At 34.0% G+C, this 19896-nt stretch overlaps 1 protein-coding gene across 1 annotated transcript; it reads right to left on the bottom strand.

Annotated features, from left to right (window-relative positions):
• Positions 1 to 9982: 9982 nt before the first annotated feature.
• On the bottom strand, positions 9983 to 19664 carry Pop1 (POP1 ribonuclease P/MRP subunit). Its single transcript, XM_085960079.1, has 4 exons — positions 17862 to 19664; positions 15986 to 16353; positions 15002 to 15280; positions 9983 to 10739 (listed from the first exon to the last, which is right to left on the bottom strand). The coding sequence occupies exons 1-4, from the start codon at positions 19393 to 19395 to the stop codon at positions 10413 to 10415; spliced, it is 2508 nt and encodes an 835-aa protein (XP_085816205.1). The 5' UTR covers positions 19396 to 19664; the 3' UTR covers positions 9983 to 10412.
• Between the last annotated feature and the right edge of the window lie 232 nt (positions 19665 to 19896).

Raw genomic sequence — 19896 nt, 5'->3', positions numbered from 1 at the left:
CAGGAGCTTGAAGGATTGTGCGATATCGCCTGCGCAGTAGAACGATAGTGACTTCTGGTAAAAAAAACCAACTACACTGCACAGACTCATTTTGGGGTTAACCGATTTTTACGACCTTTCAAATAGTACCATAAAATGACAACATCGCGTCTCGTTTACTCTTGAAGAATGAGATTGGCGAGACAGTCAGCACTGTTACGTGTAAACAGTTATTATCGCCATAGTTTAAAATACACATTGGTGCAAATGAATCCATGCACATGTACAGGCACTATAATTCATCAACAAAAATCGTTGCTCACAAATCCAAATATTGCTAATGAGTTTAATTAATTTAAAATTTTACTTGGCCACACTCTTCAACATTTTGAAAAATTATTTTAATGTGTTCACACTGCAAGCTTCACAAATTTATTTTTACAGACTTAACTATTTTGAAACTCAATAATCTCCATATTCAAATGTTTTAATCTGATCTAATTGAATAAGATTATTGGAGATATAAATTTTTTTATGCAATATGATAAAATTAGAAGCTGCAACGTTTTGACTGTTTATTCCAAATGCAAAAATCTACATATTTAATCAAATAAATGTACCTACTCATATTGATTGTATACGAAAGTCGAATACATATTAACTGTCACTCGGTGATACGTGTCATAGGTTCACCATCTCCGCCCCATTGTATTACAATTTTAATCGTTTTCAATTATAACCCAGCAATTGAACAAAAATTCAAAATGGAATTTATAAATAATTATTTAAGAATGCACTTAATATAAACAGATAAGGTCACCTATTGTAACATTTATTCATCATGCATAATTCAATTTTCGTTAGTAAACCTTCCATCGGCTAATGGGACTTGTAGTTTACATTACGGATAATAGTTAATCGTAAATACATTCATAATATAATATTATGTTCCTTTAAATCTTAAATGTATTTTGAATAGACGTAGAGAGTATTTAAGATGTACATACAAGCCGACAGATACTTCACACCCATAGGTCAGAGATGTATCTTGGGTTTACGATATTTGGCTTGTGTCTACGTACACTATTTTTCTTATAAAAATATATATTTTTATGTAGATTTTAATATATTTCTTTCAATCATTATATTATCAAGGTCTTCTAAAACTGTTTTGTGAAAATATTATATTGTATATTTTGTTGTACATGGCTTAAGGCCCACATGCATAGATCAAAATGGATTGACAGATGCATAAATTTTTATTAACAAGGCAACGTGATGTTGACATTTTTAACATTCCGATTGCCCGATATTTTTTAAAATTGCCACTGCACGATATAAAGTCTCGTATTCACTAGGGGACAAAATGTCCAACACGACACGCAACATAGAGTATCACATCTCTACGTGACACAGGACACGTTGCATGCACGGGCCGCGCATCAGTCATTGGCGAGTGTAGATCGGTGCGCAATGTTTCACCCAACATGGCTCCCACAAATGATCTGTCACACATTCGAAGATTACTTAGAATATCCACTCTTCTATCTCTTTGTAGTAAGTAGTTGCGCACACACCACCTTTTCCTTCTCTTACGTTTCGATAAACTACTCATTAGAATAAATATGTACGCAGCACTGACCAACACAATCTGCTCGGGTGACATTTCTGCGAAATGTTCCGCAACATTGTTCCTGAGACATCGACGTAAATGTTCAGCGTCATTTGCTTGTCATGCTCCGTTTGTCCCCTAGTGAATACGAGGCTTTAATTGAGTACCTACCTAATTATAATTATTAATAGTGAATAATATCAACATTATATACTTAAATGTTTCCCTTTTCAGTGGTTAATAAAATAAATGGACGCAACGCCGATACAGTATGCCTACAATGTCATCTATATATCTTTTTTAATTGACATGGCAATGAAATTCATATTACTATTAAAATGGCATCTTTTGACAATGAGGTGTCAATCTAGTGCCGAAATAATGTGAGTAAATAATTTATTGTATGTATAGATAGATGTACCAACATAAATCGTCCACTGTTCAAATTTGGTACTGAACTCATCACAATATAAAAAAATACTCAATGATATAGCAAAAGTTAGCATGCAGCCACCTCACTCAGTAGACAACTTATACTGGTAGACCAACATGATTACTACAGGTACATTGACACATGTCATATTAATATCTGTACTTGGGAGCCAGTGTATTATATGTCCATAAAGAACAATATGGGAAATTTAAGATTTTAGCTGCTTGACGTGGATGGAATTTTTTTGGTTTTAGGAATATTCAGTTTAATATATTGGCTCTGAGGTACAGATGTACTTTTAGAGTAAAATATTGGCTTGTTGCCGAGGACTTTCTTTATATTGAATGTCTTATATTTGGGTAGATTATTAATTTAGTGTTTTCAAAAATGTACTTCCTATGAATTTTATTATGAGAATTTGCAGATTTGAGTTTAAAGCCAGCTTCAGACGTCTGCATACTTGCGCAATTTTTTTATATAGCTTCCACACAGCAAAGTGTGCATGAATGGTGTCGGTTTAGCCACCTCGCACATCTAAACTCATCTCGACTACTGCACAGCCATAAATCAAACCACAATGTCATATGCATGTTGCATAGTCGGCCGCGCACATAGGCGCCTAGCGACAGTAACCTCTCGAAACGTCAAAAATCGTCAAACGCTATTGCAAAAAAATGCCATCAGACGACAAAACAGCGATTGTTATGTATTGGTATCGCAGAAATTTAAATAGAAGGTGAAAATATTGGGTTCATCCGTTAATTAAGCAAATATCGATGCATAGAGCATCCTTAGTGAATGTTGTTGGGCTCATCTGTCATTTCGAATGTGGATAAGTATGGGATATGGCGAGCTCGATGTCTGAATAGAAATGGCTGACTCGTAGCGTATGCGCATGCGTAACTGCAACATGGAGGGATGAGTGACATACGATGCGAGTTGCGTGAAATTTGTTGCTAGTGACAGCATGTTTTTTTCAAACTAAAATGTTGCATTCCAGCAGTGGTGCGAAGGTCCGTAAGATAATGTGTTTTGTGAATAACGATTACGTCTCATCAACGTATTCGATATGTTGCAGACGAGACGAGTTTAGATGTGCGAGCCGGCTTACACTTGAATCATGTAGCTGAAAAACGCAATGAAAAATACGCAACTGGTTCAGACTTGCGCGAGTCTCTACTATATCTGCTCAAGTATGAGTATAACATTTTCATATCTCTTGTTCAGTCGTATCATACATACTCATGTGTACCGCAGTTACGTTTATAGCTGGCTTAAGTTGTGTTTACCTACCATAGTATTACATATTGTCATTTTTCGCAAGATTAATTTGACCTTAAAGATGTTCTGGCAAAACTGATATGTAGGTACCTTTAATTTCCTAAATAATAAATATATGCAATTGGTACCTTGTTGGCTCAATTCATTATTAATTTTTGCCTGTTAGATTTTTCTTATTTTTTATAATTTAAGACAGATTTACTAGCAGTTATCATTTATCAACACTTTTTTATTGTAACTATCTATCTATAAAAGCATAAACAATTGAGTACCTTGGTATCAAAGTGGGACAAACGCCACCTCCCACTAAATTCATGTTTTAATTGATTATGGTAGTACAAGTGATGCTCTTTTCAAAAAATCCACCAAAAGTGTCAAAAACGGTAGTTTTCATAGAGATTTTTGAGTTTAAAGTTGATATGTTATATGAAAAACGGACACTTTTCACACATGTTTGTGAGTCTCTTGTAAAATTTTGTAAATGGCTTATGTCCCACTTTGATACCAAGGTACTCAATTTATTGTGTTAAAATTTTGTTATTGGCTCATTTTATTATGTGTGATGTAAAGTATCGTATATTATGATTTCAATTTTTTTTTCGTGGAATCTGATTTCAATTTGAATAACATAATATGGCATATTAATTAAATTACTGACATTTGGTCGCTGTAACAATTTTTTAAAGGTGTAGTGAGGTGTAATAAAAATTAAAATAATATTAATAAAAGTGTATATTTTTTTTCGGAAAATAACTAAATATGTATCTATCTTATTTTTGTACTCATAGTTTGAAAATTATCACAAGAAAATTAGTGGATCAGTATAGATAGAAAACTAGCCTATTTCAATTATGCTACTGCTTCCATAGTCATGATTACTTAATAATATTACCATGTAAGTTTTACCATATAAAGATTTTGAATTGGGCTGTAATGAATTAGTTAATTGCTTCACGTCTTTATTTCTCACAAAATATGAATTTATCTGTTTGAAAATATCTACTACTGGTATTTTCATTTTGTTTCTTTCATTTATTTTACGCAATACATGTTATTGTTATAAACATTTCCATTTGTCTTAAAAATAATGTCTGTCCTGTAAATATTCATGTGATTAAAAAATCAATATATTGAAATAAAAATAATAAAACACAACTAAGTCTTTCTCAATAACCATATATTTTCCTCTATAAAATGCAATAAATATAACATACTTTACAGTACAATCTTTTCATATGATATTAAGTGTCCAGGTGCCATTAACGGTCGAAAATGAAGAATTTGGAGTATCTTTGGTGACAGAATTCAAAATTACCTATGATCAATTGCCAGTTTACTGAATACATAATATAATATGTTACTATGTAAAGTTAAGAAAATATTAAATTAATTCTATAATGTCGAATTCGACGTTCACATTCAAGCGTTGGACTAACACGCCGTGGGTCTCAGGTTCGAATCCTGGGTCTGGCAAGTACACATATTGTTTTTCAATTTGTGTGTTAGTCAGGGTATGGACTTAATAGGTTGAGCAAGTGGCTGACATCCATTTCTCGTAAAAAAACAAAATCTGTTAATACAAACCTCTACTCTGTGGAGGCTCATATGATCCTATTAGGATCGGACATGGTCGAAATAATGTATGTTGACAAAAGAATGATTTGAAATAGTGCTATAACTGGATATTGTATACATTAAAATATGGCGATCAATTTTAAGACGATTATGTTTCTAACCTGTTAACAGCTAGAAAAAAACAACTATTTATGTCCTGTCAGCTGGCAATTTTCTAAAAACTAAAAAGGTGCTACATCCACATGGCTTGTAAAGCGTATTTACGATTTCTTCAATTAGGGTTGTCACAATTTATAATAATATACCGTTTTTGGATCAATTTTAGAACAATAAAGTTAAATGCAAAAATCAAGAAATTATATCCCACTAGTCTCGAATAGTCCACACAATTAAAAATTATAATTAATTGGGTTGTCACAAATAAGGATTTTATAAAATTATTGACACGATAAATAAAAATATGTTCACAATAGTGCTTTATGATGTTCATATAACGTACAAGATATATTAAAAATTTATTTTTGTGGTATGTTTCAAAACACGGCACTCCACATAAGGACACATTACATTGTTTACAAAAGAATTTTGTAGATGTTCTTTTTTTTTAAGGCACCACATACCACACAATGTCTTCTATTTATACTTCTAGCAGAAGTAGATGGCTCAGAGGTGGAAGTGGACAAAAAATCCATAAAGTGTGTGTTTGCTCCAATGCGGCAATGTAATGCGACAGACTTCCGCTTACGAGTGTTTGTTTTCTTATTATGTTCATCTAGCAATTGCTCGATGACTTTTAGCGCAAATGATCCCAGTGATATTCGTGTTCCACTTTTCTTCGTGTACATGGCATAAGCGCTGAACATCGACAAGTCTATCACATGCAAAAATAGTTTTTTATGCCATTTCATAGTTTTTCTGGTTGATTTTACGAATGATATCATCATATCACTCCTGTCCACCTTTTCCATATTTTTGCTGTAATCATCTGCAGCACTTGGTTTTGTTTTGGAAGCACCAGTTTTATAGTCAGTCTTCCCTGTTTCAACGAATTCTGCGTTATGAATAGTAGAAAGCATTGTCACGTCTCTTCTATCTCTCCATGTTTGAGCCATCATAGTGTCAGTATGAAGTGCTATTGATTCGTCTTGTTTCAACTTTTCAAAATTTCTACACACTGTACCAACGGCATTAGTTTTTCGCTCGTGAATAGCTTGAAATGATTTGGGACTTTTGTACAAATTGATTAAGTAGACCATTGGTTCCCAAAGTTGACTGGACTCCGACCCATCTAAAAAAAATTTCCAATCTTGGGACCCACCTCTTAGCTGTCTTAGAGAAAAGAGGGCATAAATTTTGGTAATGCTCAGATTCCCTAGTGGCGAGTCGTGGAACTACTTAATGCTGTCTTATTTGTTCTAATTGAAAAAAAAAAATATATTTTATAAGTGTTACCAATATGAATGAAAGACTGTTGAAATAAGAAACACAACTTAAAAATAAAAATAAATATTACTTAAATACCTACACCTGCTTTTTACAAAGTTATTTCAATGGGAAGGATGTATTTGTTTCTTATTTTTCTTCATTACAGTTGTAGCATCAACTTCAACTTTGGTTACTTTTAATCGCAGTGAGTTTGATATATCCAATTTATTTTGGTATTTAGTTTTAATGTTAACCATAGCCGAAAATCCGACCTCACATAAATATGAGGTAGTAAAGAGGAGGAGGACTTTCATAGCTTCATCGAACAGGCAAGGATAATTATCAGCAACTGAGAGCCAGAATTTCCGATTGAAACTATTTTTCAGTGACGTATCTTCTGATAAATCAATGAGTTCTTCATTTGCTTTTGTTGACATACTAGTTGGTAAGTCGTCTTGAAATGGGTTTCTGGGGACTTTTAATGGGGACTGTGCTGCCATCTGTAGTGCATTGGCAATTCAAATTATTATTATTTTATCACAATATTTTCCGTAACTTAAGTTTATTCCAATTTATAGGAATTATAAATAGCTGAATGAAATATCAAATTTATCACTTCCTATTTTTTTTAATTCATGTATACAGTGACGAGGGCCCACTCAATATTCGCTCGCGACACACTGGTGGGTCGCGACCCATAGTTTGGGAAACCATGAAGTAGACAGTATGGTCAGCATCCAAATATTTTGATAGAGGAGACATGACAATAGTTGCTCCTACCCCTAAATCCGTTACAATTGCATACTCTGTTGTTTTGCTCCAGTGTATACAATTGAGGCGCCGAGTACCAAAGGAGCTTAAGCGCCAACTTTACGATTTTTTACATTTGAATGTAGGTTTTTTCTATAAATCGATATGTATCATGCCACAAAGTCTTATCGCTCAAATAATTATGGATATTTTACAATAAAGATTTATTTTCTGTGGCATAATTGTTTTGGTCGTTATGTCGGCACGCCACAGAAGCTTATCCGCCATTATTCTATGGAGAGCGCGAGACCAAAACAGCTGTCAAATTTGTCTTATTGAATATACGTTCTCAACAGTGAAAAAAACTAAAAATGAGCTCAAGAAGGATTAGAAAAATAGTTTCGATGTGTGTTAAACCTGTAAACGAGGAAAATCATGGTAAGTTTAACATGTTTTATCCGTTTTTCTTTCACATACGCTGTTGTTTAAAATATTTTAGATTACTTTTGAAATATGGTTATTAACGTCATTTTAGTAATTATGTCCACTAAACTTTTACTTCCATGAAGGAAAATAACTCTTATTTCTAATTTCATCTTATTTTATATCCAATTACGATTGATATACACTAAAAAAAGTATTTAAAAAATCACCCGAATCCTTGAGAAAAAATGATGGTGTTAAATTTGAATAATGATTTTGTTATTTTGGCCAGTTTGGAGTAACGATTTGATTTAGTATTATTAATAATATTGGGTATATAGACGGTTATTACAAAAAAAACAATCCAAAGGCTTTGAAATCATTGCTGTAATGGCAAAAACGTATTTAATATTATAAGGCAAATTTTATGCCAAACAAACTCATGTAACAATCATAACAAATTTGACCATTTTTTCAGTGTTTATTTGGCATAATAAAATTTGTTTATATCAAAATGTTTTTTTATTGCTACCAAACCCTTATATTAAAACATTTTTTTTAAATGATTTATTTTTTTTAAATTAATGCCATTATTTGAGTTTGAAAATATTAATGCCACAGAAGCTTATGCAACAAAAAAAGTATCAAGTGCCACCATTTTTCATTTTTCTATATGCCAAAGGGGCTCAAACACCATTTTTTTTGGAATCCAATAGATATTTTTCATTAAATATTATTGCAAATAATACTTTGATTTTTTTAAAATTTGCTTTGCTTAGAAAATAATTGTCCATTTTAACATTCAAGTTTAAAATTAAAAAAATAAATTCACTGAAAACTTGTCGGCCATTTTGTAGCACTTTTGTTAAAGCTTGAGCTCCTCTGGCGCTCGGCGCCTCAATTATATCAAGAACATAACCGGTTATGCAATCGTATAGAACAAATAATTTTATACCAAAATGACTTGCTTTGGATGGAATGAATTGACGGAAAATTAGTCAACCTTTTAATAACAGTAAACTTTCGTCAATACATATTTTCTGATATGGAGACATCCTGTTGAAAATTTTCCTTTAAACATAATATCTAATATTATCTTTATCTTAGATAAACAATTACCAATTTCATGTTCTTCCTCATCAGTAAAAGTTAACATTCGTAGGAGTAAAACAAAACGATCCCGTGGCATGTGAGTCTGAAAAAATCGGCGAATATAGTAGTGGATTGGTGGACCAATGAGAATCTATCGTGTTTCTAGAATTTAGTGGAAGCAGTAACAGAATCGCCAAAAAATGTACATTTCGTCATTATTTGTGTCAAACAACGTTTAAGGCGCATAAATTGTTTTCGCTTTTTGCAATTTTTGCATACCTATGGTTAGTTTTGGTAACTAAACGAGTTACGATGTATTTACTCATCAACAAAATATTTTAAAAATCTGATTCAAGTGACAACTTGCACTTAGGTTAATTTTGCACCCCGACAGGCTATCATCGAATGAGTGAATTTTTGCACTAAAGTCGCCTTCTTTCCACGTGTAAACATCCCCAGTGGGTGTTTGAAATATATTAGTTTGATCCAAATCTTCAAACGAATTAATTATCTTCAAAATCAGAAATTAGATATTCGCGTTCTGAGAATCACTATCACTATCCATTTTCGGGTATATAATTTAAAAAAAAACCATAAAATATTTTATCACAAAAATTTGGAACAAATAGCACAATATTCCCGAGAAAATATGTCGATGGCAATCTGAACAAGTTCAAAGATAGACTGAGGATAAATATCATAAAAATGCATTATGGATATTGGGATAAGTATTGGAACATGTTGAAAACATTAACCACATGTAAATAATATTTCTCATGATATGAGATAAAACAAAAATCCACGTGTACCTTGACCGGATTTAACCTTTACAGAAAACAGCAAAAATTATCATGTTACCTACTAAAATATTTTGTGATGTTTGCATATCAGTTTACCGCCCCTGCAGTGAACGGATTTTGAACGAGTAAGGGAATTTTTTACCGTTGACTGTTTTATCACGAAGAATTTACGTATTTGCTCAAACACATCAACAATTTGACAACCCCCGCCACCTGTACCATTGTTGTTGAATTTTTCTTATTAAATTATGAATAATTTATATTTATTCAATTGGTTTGAAACCTATATACATGCAAAATAATATTTAAGTAATTATGTTTATTATTTTATCAAAAGTTTTGACAGCCATTACGACCTCTATACACCTTCTGTTGAATTTCTCTTATGAAAACTGTCGAAACGAATACTTTATAATTCATTTTGTGAGTATTCAACAGATGCCGGACCTATATTCAATGACGCCAACTGAAAAATAATATTAATTGACGCCGTAATAATGGGTGCCCACCGGTGTGTCTTTAACGTGTATGGTTATTAGGTATGAGACGCACCGGTGGGTCGTTAGCTTTTAACTTTCGTCCACTCTGCAACACTGGAATTATTTGAAATACGGCAACACTGCCGAGTGATAAATAATCTCACTTTTTTGACAGAAGAGGCAGATAATGAAAGACGATTTGCTATGGCAATTAGATAGAATTAATAATGAAAAGGACAAATAATAAACCTTATTTTTTTATGTGTTAACATTTGTAGACATATACTACCAATTAAAACTTTTTACCCGGAGCGGAGAAACTCAAATAAGGGTCCGCTCCAACCCTCTGTTTTTATTACTCAATGCACTTTTACGGTAGGAATATTATGTGATCGTGACATGTTGATTCCTAGGATGACATAAAACGAAGTATCATTGTGACATATTATAAAGATACTCCAAATTATTAATTTTCTAATTTTATGACACGTTGGTTCTTAATTTATTTTGTCAGGCCAAAACTTTGTAAGTTCATATCCTATTATATCACATTTTATTATGTTTCAATTATCACATATAATTTCTAGAGATGCAAATCTGTACTGCCTAGATCTTGTACTACGTGTTAAAACTAGGAATTTCTTATGAGATAAACTCATTTTTAATAGATGGAATAAGCTTGATAAAGCCACATATCCAACGCCCATGCTCTGGGCTTCCGTGAACGAAAAGTCTCCATTGGTGCAGTAACCCATAACCTGTCGACTACACTGATGTCTGACAGATTCAACATTAGACGGCAGCCACAGTTCTCTCATTTTAGCCAGATATTCTTCAATCATAGTGCTGTTATTTTGTTTAGGAGTCGCTATATATTTTGTTGATTTTTCCTGAAAAAAAGAAATATTTTAGTAACATAATTTAATTATAATGTTCCTATGTTTAATTCGAGAATGTATACTGTAACCTCCCTTCTACTACAACAGCAAAATAATCATCGGGTGACATTACAATTGGAGCTTAGGAGTAAGGGTATTTAATAACAAAATTAAATTAGGGGTAAGGAAATCAAATGGTTAGATTGCACTTACAACAATATGTTAAGTATGTGAAACTGTCAGCTGGGCAACTTAGTCAATTAGAGAAATAAAGAATGTCACTGTATACTTAGCCATTGTGGGTTTATAATCTCTATATATATAAAAATCTCGTGTCACGATGTTTGTGGTCGCACTCCTCCGAAATGGCTCGACCGATTTTTATAATTTTTTTTTATGTATATTTGTTAGGTATGAGAATAGGTCAACAAGTATATTTCATACCGCTATGCGATTAGGGTATCTCTATCCAGACAATTTTTCTTTTATTTTTTTGACAATTTTTTTTTTGTATTTTTTTTATTATTTGGCATAAAAATATACCTATAACCCCAAATTTTCACTCTCCTACCCCCACCCTCCCATTTTTTAATCGCGATTTTATTATTTTTGTATGAACAATTTTTAATTTTCAATTTAACCGTCGTTCGTATTTCAAACAGAACGAAATTATTTATGTTGTTGAATGACAGATGGCGCTACATCCGAGAAGAATTCAAGAGAAGCGTCGCATCATTTTGACATTCCATTCGGCATATCACAACGCAGTGCATGCAAAATTTTGTACGATTTATTTTAATTTATCTATTTTTATGTGCGTGTATTACAGTGCACAATGCCAGCAAGACGCAAGGGGGGCCATTCGGGCCGTCGAACGAATAAAGCAACAAACATGCGAAATAGTAGAGCAGAAAGAACTGACGAACAAATCCAACAAAATAACAAAAACGTGCGTGTGAGCATGTCGCAATTGCGTGCATCTCAATCACAAGAGGCACGAGCTGAACGAAATCAACAACGACAATTGGAACGGAGCCAAGCGTGTCGGTTCGTAGTTAACAAACGCAGAGCAAATGACTGACAACGCCAACAAGTACATTTAGAGCCTTTTGCATTTTAGAGCATTTACATCCGCTTCGTTCCTTCGTCTCGCATTCGAGTACGAGCCAGATATTGAATATTCCGCTCATCCGAAAGTGTTTATTGGTGCTATGGACAAAGAATGTCCCCATTGTCATGCGATCAAATTCAAACATGAGTCAGCCGGGATGTGTTGCGCATCAGGAAAAGTGCAACTACCAGAAATTGAGACACCACCAGAACCATTGAACGGCTTGCTCATCGGCACGGTTCCAGATTCAAACCTGTTCCTGAAGTCCATTCGCACATTCAATTCATGCTTCCAAATGACTTCATTCAGAGCAACAGAAATAGTTCACAATACTGCGGCAAATGGTCAACAATTCCATTCTACGTTCAAAATCAAAGGCCAAGTATACCACAAAGTAGTCTCATTGCTGCCAATGCCAAATGAACCACATAATTTTTTACAAATCTACTTCATGGGCGGTGAGGACAACAATCGTGTGGATGCACGTTGCGGCTACAATAACCTCAATTCGCCTAATGCCAGGCGCATCGTCGGCGAACTGGACGCCATATTGAATGAGCACAATGAATTATTGAAATTCTTCAAATCACACATGCACGAATTGCAAAATGACAATCACGCTATTGTTATCAATCCTGATAAAACACCAGCTGGAGAGCACGTTGCGTCGATTCAATTCGCCTGTTGTTGACGGCATTGCTGGAATCATGGTTGGCGACCGCACATCGACGCGAGAAATCGTGATTCGAAGAAGAAACAATAATCTGGAGTTCATCGCTGACGCACACCGTTCATACGACACTCTCCAATATCCGCTAATTTTCTGGAAGGGACAAGACGGATATTGCATAAACATTAAACAACGAGATCCTGTCACAGGTAATTCATTCATTATGAACATCATTACTCATTTTGAATTGAGAAAATGAATGGTTGGTGTTTTTTTTGTTTTTATCGGCGGTCATCGTCTACAGCGCTCCATTCCTCTTTCTGTCATAGATCCCATCCCCACACACTTACGATAAATTCGGTATTTTTTATTTAACAACCAAAATATTCACTAGAAATAATTTATATGGCAGAACAAAGTTTGCCGGGTCAGCTAGTAGTATTATATAGAACAACGCATTTTGAAAACCAAACGGGGATGTTAGGTCACATAACTTGAAATTCTCACCATAACAATGCAATAGGTTTCATATCTATTGCATATCGTAATAATATAAAGAGAGTGGTTATTGTTCGGCAAAATGAAACGGTGTTTCTTGCGTTGAACCTCAATTTTATTATTATTAACTTAACTATGAAACATTATATTATGTTCCATCATATTGCTTCTCAGTACGATTCTAATAGAATAATATAGGCCTCCACAAAATTTCGAAAAATTCCAAAAAAAAAACAGATTTTCGTTTTTTTACGAGAAATGTATGCCAGCCTCTCCTGCTCAACCTATTAAGTCCATACTCTGACTCATACACAAATTGGACCTGGAACAGGATTCGAACCTGAGACCCACGACGCTATAGGCCGACATAGTTAACCATATTTTCTACTATGTTAAGTTAAACAATTAATTTCACCGACACGTCATCGCAGTTTTTAAATGAATGTAGTCATTCAAATCAATATTTACCGGCGACGTGTACAAAAAATATTTAATTCAGCCGTAGAAATTCTATCTTACTCCAATGCATATTGCGGAGATATAAGCGTGCTGAATGCTTTCTCACTCGCACTTATGGTTCGTATTACTATATATTACAATGTGGGTAAACAGTACATGAGATAAGAACTTTAGTGCTGTTCAAAAACAGTTTTATATCATGTGAGGACGCATTGGAGGTTATAAACTTGTGAACAATGGCATCTGCACATTGTATTTTAAGTTATCTGGAGTTATTAAAATTTTCAAATAACTTGCAGCGCCCCTGAGTATTGTTCAACGTACAGTTTCAATACCATTGATATACACTGGTTGGGCCATTTATATTCGCATTCATCCTTTCTTTCAACCAACCTAATTATTGTCAGAAGCCCACCAGTCACGAGTCATGATCGACCATGATGAAAGTTAAGTTTAATTAACTCAAGACGTGTGCGTGTAGGCCTGTTACCGCTAAACCACCGTTTATCGATTAATTCAATTATACAGACTGATTCAGAAGTTGTTTGTGGGCCACGGCCGGATCAGCTTGATATAGTGTGACCGTTGTCCAAACGATACTTCTGAATACCTGGCAAGCGATGATATCGGCTCTCATCATTCATACAACCTATCATCATCATTCATCAACCTCATATATCATCCATCAACAGTGTAACGCCAAGTGACCCAGCAAACAATACCTCACGAGTGATAATGCAACCAAACCACGGAGCCATCATCAACATCATAAAAGATCAGTATCTGGCATCCTCTTAAACCCCCCCGCCCCTAGATACAGAATCCACAAGCATCCTTCAAAATTACAGTCCACTGCTAAAAGCGCAACCATACGAATAAATTATCTATATGCTTGATATTCTTGACTTGTTTACGAGGTGTGAAACCAGCATCGAAGCAAATGATATCTTTTGTTTATACTTAATGAAATGGCAAATAATTTTGAACAGTATGTGGAACGAAATTTCGCAGTACTCGCCAATCGGAGACCGACCGTCGAGGTGACTGCATGTTGATTTGTTTCGTGATGGCGACGGGGGTATTAATTCTTAAATCGTGCAAAGATGACTAAAAACGTTACCCCATTTACTTTAAAAAGAATATATTATTATTGTTACTAATAGAACAATAAACAGAACATTAAATGGACGCATGTTAGATTTATATGACAAATTATATTTCGGTCGGCATGCGTCATTTGCGATGGCGACGGGGGTATTAATTCTTAAATCGTGTAAAGATGACTAAAGACGTTACCCCATTTACTTTAAAAAGAATATATTATTATTGTTACTAATAGAACAATAAACAGAACATTAAATGGTCGCATGTTAGATTTATATGACAAATTATATTTCAGTCGGCATGCGTCATTAGCACCCGCGACCCGCAATCGCGGATCGCCTAGCCACGATCATTTTACACCATGCCTCAACTGAGGTATAGCCTTAATTCAATAACTTAATACAGATGAAAATAGTACATATTTATAGTTACCAGAATCTTCTTCCTGGCTCGAACACATCTCCGCCTTAATCTTCGGAGTAGAGCTTTATGTTCCCTTCGTAGATTTTTCCTTTTCTTTTGGTTTGAATCTTTCTTCAGAGGTTCCACTAAATCTGTGCTCTTTTTTGTGACGTGATCGTTTGCATTTGGCAGACAAATTAGGCTAAAATCGGAGAGTTTTCCTTTGCCTTGAGTCAGTAGTCTTACAGGCACTAAACAGTTTTGAGTCCAGTCGAAACCAGGGATTATTGACTTTTGTTTCACCATATTCTGAAAGAGTAATAAGATATCATTAGAGTAACTAGCCGGTATACATAATAAATATGACAAAGAAAATGATGAATGAAAAAATTATACACAGTGGAGTAGTACCTCGATTAGCCGGGCGCATAGAGTAGGGACGGATAATTAGTACATCCCTGACCTCGGGCACGTTAACGTCGGTACATGTTCATGAAAAGTCTGTTTTACACGATTCAATCATATTTTTATAATTTTACAATGACAACTTTACTAAAGACATTATTTGTGATTGGGTCATCGATATATTTAATATGTATACTGTTCACTTCTACTTATTAAGTCACAATTTGTGTTCTCCTAATTATCTCCCAATTTAGTAGTTTCATTCCTATATTTCAAAATAATTTCGTAAAGTGATCAGATAGCAGCGGTTAAGTGGTGAGGTGGGTACATCTAACCAGGCTTAGTCAAGTGTGATACTGACATACATGTGTAAGGATGCTGACTGGATATTTATAGAAATATTACATAAAACAAAAAAATAATAGAGGTACATACATACATAGGTAATAAATTAGAAAAAAAAATATTTTTAAGATACTACCAGAATTATGTAAATCAGTATATTTTTAGATTTTGAATATCTGTCTATTTTTTATTTCCGTATTTCATACGGATGAACTCACGGGTGATCGTTAGTTTAATATAAAAATATTCAAATATTAATATAACCTGCAAGATCGACAGCTGTGATTTGTCTCGCAGCACATAGAAATCTTTGTGTATTATTTCCTCATCCTTCCAGTCGTTCATCAACAAATTCCAACGGCATAAAAATGGACTATTGATAGAAACTTTATTGAAATTGACTCTTTTATTTGGAGGCAGCCTGAAGTATTTGTCTCTTAAAGTATTTGACATATTAGTGCTCTCTTCCTGAGATGCGGATGTGTCGGGAAGTGTGATGCATTGGCCGTTTTCAAAGGCAAGTTTTTTGGTTTCCCTAAGTCCACCCGTCCGGGCACCCCTCAGCACAAAAGACAGCCAAAAAGGCATGCCATAACCGCAGGGCAGAATTATATCCCACCCGCTGTTATATCCTAGAAAAAAGAAAAAGATTTAATTCAATTACAAAGCTTATAGTTAAGTAACATATTTTTATTAGACATTTGACATGGACATCCACGGGGTGCTCTGTCATGGTTCACTTTAGAAGAAAATATTCCATGTTCATAAATAACCATCACGACGATCGAAGTTTATTATTTTGTGTCACAACCTGACACGCAAAAGATACTGGTCTTTTATTTCATAAGCTTCTTCTTGCATAAGTATGAGTATGAATCAATGCACAGTCCGGAGTCAGCTTATAGTTGCAGCATTGGCGGCTCTATGCTCGATGATTTGGTAGGTCAGTTTTATATTATTTTAATTTGCCTTTTCGTTGTACACTTAAAATACGTATAGCAAATTGGCTTTTTATACATTATAAAAGAAGTGATATAAATTGTTAGATAGTTAGATTAAAAAGATAGATACCTACTTAACCTTAAAAAAAATGTCTATTTTCACATCAAACAATCAAAAATATTTAATAAAAACTCCGTAGCTTTTTCATTAAACTATCACTATCAGAAAAAGTGTTGTGTACTGTTATGAAATGGCGGGATCATGTATATATAAACACTTTTTATATTTCCACTGATTTTATTAGAAGGTAACTTTTACGATTAATATAGCAGATTACATTTTAAAGGGTAACTTTTATACAATGGTTTAACTGTTTAATACAATGAATGCAGTCGATGCGTTTTAGTCAAAGGTTGTATTTAAACTAAACTAAAAAGCTATTTTTGGTTGAGTACTATAATATTACAAAACAAACAATGACATTGCATAATATGAAACTTTCAGACAACAATAGGAAGTTTGAAATAATAAAAATATAAAAAATAATACGGTTGAAACCATGTTTGGTAGGTAATATAATACATGCTCATGCTTAGTAGGTAATATAATACATGCTCGATGAAATCGCGAGGCAATAATAATTAATAACAGAACAACGTTTTATACCTGTTTCCTTTAACACACTGAAAAATGTATTGTTATCTCTTTCTGGGACAATGACGAAAATCTTGCCTATGCATCGTAAAAACAAATTAAAAAAAAGACTGGCGAAATGTGTGTTTTCTCCATTTCACATATGGAAAATGAGAGAGAAAGAGAAATAGGTAGAAATATTTTATTCCGGCATATTTCCAAATGCCCAAATTATAGCGACCGAGCGGATTCATTTTGTTTGAATTTTATACACACAGTTCGTTCGTCCGTGTGCGTCTCGCCTTGACGTGTTAGCCGATAATTATTATAATACATTGTACCTACATCTTAGATTATAACCTACATAGATTGTAAGATGTTTATTTTTGGAGGGTCATTGACCAATTGACCTAATGGACCAGCCGCTATTGAGTTGCAGTGAGTTTGAACGTCTCATGTAAGCAGAGATGAAAAACAGTTAACAGCATGTGGTTACATCTGCGTTAGGCCTAAGACAATTTTTCCAACACAGCACAAAAATACTAACTTAATTATTGTACTTTACCTATTCTTTTGTAACCTGAATTTTGACTACCAGGCCTCTGGAATAGGATAACCGGAACTCCTTGAATGGTAGAAAAAAGTCTGCTCGCGGCGCCAGGCACCAAATTTGATTTTTCAATCATCTTATTAATTTCCAACATAGACAGCTTTTGCTGTGATACATCCACCTGTACAATACGTTCCCACAGTTGACTACTACTCAACCCGTCCGGCATGCAAACCAAATCTGTCGCATTTAGACTATTTTCGCATCCAGATATACACTTTTTTCTTTTATGCGGTAAATTTGTTCGAGGATCTTTGACGTTTAATCCGACAATCAAGTGACAAGGAAGCTCTGCGGGGGTGGAGGCATTTTTTATTTTAGTCCAAAAGTTAGATTGTACTTCATGATTAATTTTTGCTTTATCGTCTTGTATAAAATTTTCAAACCAATTTGATCGAATGGATTTTTTATTAACATTTTGAGAGTTGATCAATTCATTTTGTTCAAGCTTTATAGGGCAAAGTGCTTCACTTAAAATAGCATGAGATAATGGACCAGTTAATCTAAATCTATTGACTGCATTCTTCAATTCAATCAGTACAACAGATTTGTTATTAAGATATCTTCGAATATCGGCAGAAATATTATTAATAGTTTTTGATGTTTCGGCTGTGACTTTGTTTAGTTTCCTCCGTTTACAATTTTTCGAGTCATTAATTTCAGATGCTACAGAAGAATCAAGTTTTAAATCAAAACATTTCTGTAAAACATTAATAAACTCTTCATAAAATGATGGATGGATAAACAACCAAATGCATTTAATATTGTCAGTAGAATCGCATGGCTTCCAGAAATACGACACCTTTCCAACGCATTCCAAAGGGTATTTATTAACATTGTAAATATAAGCGAAACCTTCACGTTTAGCTGTCAAATAAGCCTGAGAAGTTATTCCGAGACCACATTTAGAACTTGTTATAGTCGCAAAACCTGATTTCAGTTCATCAACTGCTCCTGATAATTGAACAGAGCGATAATATGATATGTCTTGTAAGAGGCAGTGCTTTGAACCAGCTCTGTAGCAAGCACGGAAAGCTTTATCACAGGGAGCTTCGGCTAATTTATACCCCCATTTTTTCGTCATATGGAAACGTTTAGCGTGCCATATATGAGTTTCGAGCCAATTTACATTCTGCTGGCGCCTGTTGTATTCTAGCAATAAATTTCCAGGCCGCCGTCTGTGTTTACGTGACGGTCTCTTTTGCTTCATCGGTAAGCCGCTTTTTTGAAGCTGCGAATCGTGAGCTATACGTAACCGTCGAGGTAATCGCTTGGAGTTGTGGCTCATTATTCTTCGCCGCATATGCACCGGCAGCCTTTGAAAGATCAATTTCGAAGAGCATGGGTTCAAAATGCACTCTGCCATAGTCGTGATTTCTTTACTCCTAGCAGCCACAAATTTTAACACATGTACTTCATATGGTAGTTCTTCAGATCCTCCAAGTAAGGAGTCAAATTGTTCCTTCATACTGGTATCTTCCATTTTCATTTTATTTTTTAATAAAGTAAATTAGTAAAGAATATTTTCTGGTAACATAACCTGAAACTTTAACACTGTTTTGTATTTTGACACATTTTTGAAATTTCTTGCCATAGACTAAAAAACGAAATACAAAGGTTATTATTTAGCCAGCTACACATTAAATTTTATTATGTGAATGTCATCGGTTCGCGTCACAATAGCCGCAACATAAAAATAAATAACAAAATAGCTTTATATGATGATGAAATTGAATTCGCTGAAATCTATAAAATTCTAGCTTAAACTTAATACTCTATTAGCTTATATAGATAACTTTCAAGGTTAATATCAATATATCAATTAGGAATATTAATGTTGTGATCAATTTAATATTAGATACCTATACATCCTATTATTCATGGTGTACACTTTAACAACTACTGGATTAGTGACGTGTACCTCTGTACAGTCTTAAAAAATATAATTAGGTATTGCAGTAGGTACCTACAAATCGTTTGGGTTTGAAAA

This window comes from Rhyacophila brunnea, unplaced genomic scaffold (genome assembly GCF_057557595.1).
Source record: "Rhyacophila brunnea isolate RB1 unplaced genomic scaffold, BYU_Rbru_1.0 scaffold_9, whole genome shotgun sequence".
Classification (NCBI taxonomy): domain Eukaryota; kingdom Metazoa; phylum Arthropoda; class Insecta; order Trichoptera; family Rhyacophilidae; genus Rhyacophila; species Rhyacophila brunnea.
Note: the sequence above shows the minus strand (reverse complement) of the source record. Positions and strands in the feature narration are given on the sequence as shown.